A 2,880-nucleotide genomic window follows, 5' to 3' on the forward strand; every position below is an offset into this window, starting at 1 on the left:
CACATGTGCTTATGGTCATTAACTAATATAATCATCTTGATGAATGATCTTTGATAATCCTTTATTACTTGTTGATTGATTCTTCATTTTTTGAGTTTCACGATTCAGTTGTTGATGAAATGCCTTGATTTTTGTTGCTTTGTTGCTCATTATATGTTTCAAAATCCTAGGTGTTTTTGGTTTTTCTAAGTTTTTCGAATGTTTTGGATTTTCAAAGATTCAAAAGATCACCTTAGCAAAAGGAATTAGGATTTTGCCCCCAGTGGAAACAAAAATTTATTATGAATATATGAATTGATCAAGATCCAAACCATGTTGGGATACAAATGCAGATATGATTGATTTTGAGAAAATCTAATATAGTGAGTACTACAAGTATGTCAAAGATTGATAATTGTTGGTAAGCTGCATATTTCTTGCTAAATGGTTCAGAGCAAATAGATGCAAAAAATGGAATGGATAAGCTAAGATAGATGGAAGTGATAGATGCGGTAGGATGGAGTAGATAGGTGCGCAAAGTGATCTCATAGATGGAGGAACTTACTTCTTAGATAGCGTCTGTTTACCAGGTTTTCACCATCTAAATTTATTGCATTTTTTTTCTTTTTTCTTTTTTTGGATTTTATATGCTTTTTGTTCATTTTTTCAGGACTTTATATGCTTTTTGTTGATTTTTTCAGGACTTTATATCTCAAGCATAGAATTTCTTGAGATGGATAGAATTGATAGGTTCATCAAACCAATCACCTTCAGGGGTAGATAACTCGTATGCTCCTGATCCATATGTTGCTACTATGACAAAAGGTCCTAGCCAATTTGGTTCAAATTTTCCCTTCTTTTCCCGGCCTTGCTGATTTCTTGGATTTTCCCTTAGAACTATATCTCCAATCTGGAAAATACATGGCTTGACTATGTGGTTATAAATTCTTGCCATTCTTTGTTGGTATACTTTCAAATGATCTATTGCATTTTGGCGATGTTCCTGAATCAGTTCTAGTTCCTGGAGTCAAGAGACTCGTTGTTCTTCTTCTGGTATAAGACCTTGCAAGGATACTCGTAGAGAAGGTATCTCTACTTCTAAAGGTAATATGGCTTCTGATCCATAGACCAAACAATATGGAATCGCCCCCATTGGAGTGCGGATGCTAGTTCGATATGCCCAAAGGCCTCCTTACCTTTGCTTTCTCATGTGAAGAAGATAAAATAGGGATTCTTTATGGTAGTCCATGGATGGTTGGAAAGACAGCATTGGTCCTTCAGAAATGGCATCTGAATCTTAACATGAATGATTCTCTTCTAGCACAGGTCCCAGTTTGGGTAAAATTACCAGGTTTGCCTCTTGAGTATTGGGCAGAAAGCATTTTCTCTGGAATAGAAAGCTCCTTTGGTGAGCTTCTCTTAATAGACCCAGTCACAACCTCAAAAAGGAGGCTTACTCATGCTAGATTTTGTGTAGGGATAGCTCATGATGCAGATATGCCAGAAGAGATAGACATTGTGTCAAAACTGGGAATGTGGAAGCAACTGATAGAATACGAATCTATCCCCTTTGCTTGTTTCCACTGCAAGAAAGTAGGTCACTAGGCTAAATCCTGTCCTCTCAAGCCTAAAGGGGAGCTCAAGCAAGCTAAACCCTCGGCTGAAAGTAAAAAGGCTCAAGAAAAAAAGGTATGGCATAATCAAAAACTCAGAAAGTAAGGAAGTTGACTTTGTTGATAATAACTGCTTTGGACCCTTGAGGGAAAATAAGGAAGTGGTACCCTCAACCCCTATCTCTAACCCCCCCACTCAGGAAGTCTTGAGGAAGGAGCTAACAAAAGTGAACAACCCCCTGGAAGGGCATATCCAAATAAAGGAATCTAAAGGACAACATGAATCTTCACAAGAGATAGCTGAGATGGTAATTTTTGATACTTTGGCTAGCAAGGAAGCACCAAATGGAGAGGAACAACATGAGGAAGGGGAGATCATTGGCTCAAATGAAGAAAAGACTGACTCTTCCTTGCTTTTGATGAGCTCTTAAATGCAAGAAGCCTAGAAATGTGCTATATTGGGAATGAATCTCTCGGATTCAAATCAAATTTCTAAAATAGTCAATAGTACTTCACAGGACTCTAGATTTCCTAAATGGGGTGATGAAGAAGAAATTTCTAGAATTTTCAGTAACCCTGAAGTTGTTCTTGAGAAAGAAGCTGACTGGAAAATACCAAAATATAGGAATAAGAAAGGATCCACCCCCTCAGCTTCCCAAATAAGGAAGTCTTAAAGAATTTCCCAAGCTAATGTCAGGTATGTTTCTTCTTCTCTAGGATGACCTTCAAACCATAAAGTTAGAGACAAGGAGGCCAGCAAAAACATAGCAGATGGGACTCAGAAGACTCTGAAGGAGCTAGGAATTGGTAAGTAACTATGAAGATCATCTCTCGGAATATAAGGGGACTAAATAATCCCCATAAGCATCATATTATTAGGAATATGATAAGGGATAGCAAACCTGATATTTTTATTATTCAAGAAACTAAGATGAGTAGAGATAAGGTATAATCTTTGAAGTTCTTTAAATTTGGTAGCATTAGTGGTGGTAGCTCAGAAGGTGCCTCCAGAGGCATCGCAACCATTTGGAATCTTAATAGTGTTAAAGGTCAAGTCCTTATTCAAGAAAACAATTTCTCTTGCATAAAATTTGAGCATTTAAAAGATGGAACATCTTGGATCCTCACTAATATTTATGCTCCTAATACCTTGAAAGCCAGAAGCAATTTTTGGAAAAAATTAATGGAAATAAGGAACAGCTTGAAGAATTTAAGCTGGTTGGTCATGGGAGACTTCAACACTCCCTTGAGAGAGGAGCAAAAATTTGGAGGAAGCCCTTCTCAGCTG

At 37.4% G+C, this 2,880-nt stretch overlaps 1 protein-coding gene across 1 annotated transcript; it reads left to right on the forward strand.

The window, feature by feature from the left end:
- Positions 1–1,155: 1,155 nt before the first annotated feature.
- On the forward strand, positions 1,156–1,584 carry LOC131875931 (uncharacterized). The gene has a single exon (XM_059220668.1). It carries the CDS (start codon positions 1,156–1,158, stop codon positions 1,582–1,584), a length of 429 nt encoding a protein of 142 aa, XP_059076651.1.
- Positions 1,585–2,880: the final 1,296 nt, after the last annotated feature.

Source organism: Cryptomeria japonica, chromosome 5, assembly GCF_030272615.1.
Source record: "Cryptomeria japonica chromosome 5, Sugi_1.0, whole genome shotgun sequence".
In the NCBI taxonomy this organism is placed as follows: domain Eukaryota; kingdom Viridiplantae; phylum Streptophyta; class Pinopsida; order Cupressales; family Cupressaceae; genus Cryptomeria; species Cryptomeria japonica.

What these genes read in the sequence shown, in the direction of transcription:
- LOC131875931 (XM_059220668.1), top strand. Translation starts at nt 1,156, where the DNA reads ATGCCCAAAGGCCTCCTTACCTTTGCTTTCTCATGTGAAGAAGATAAA.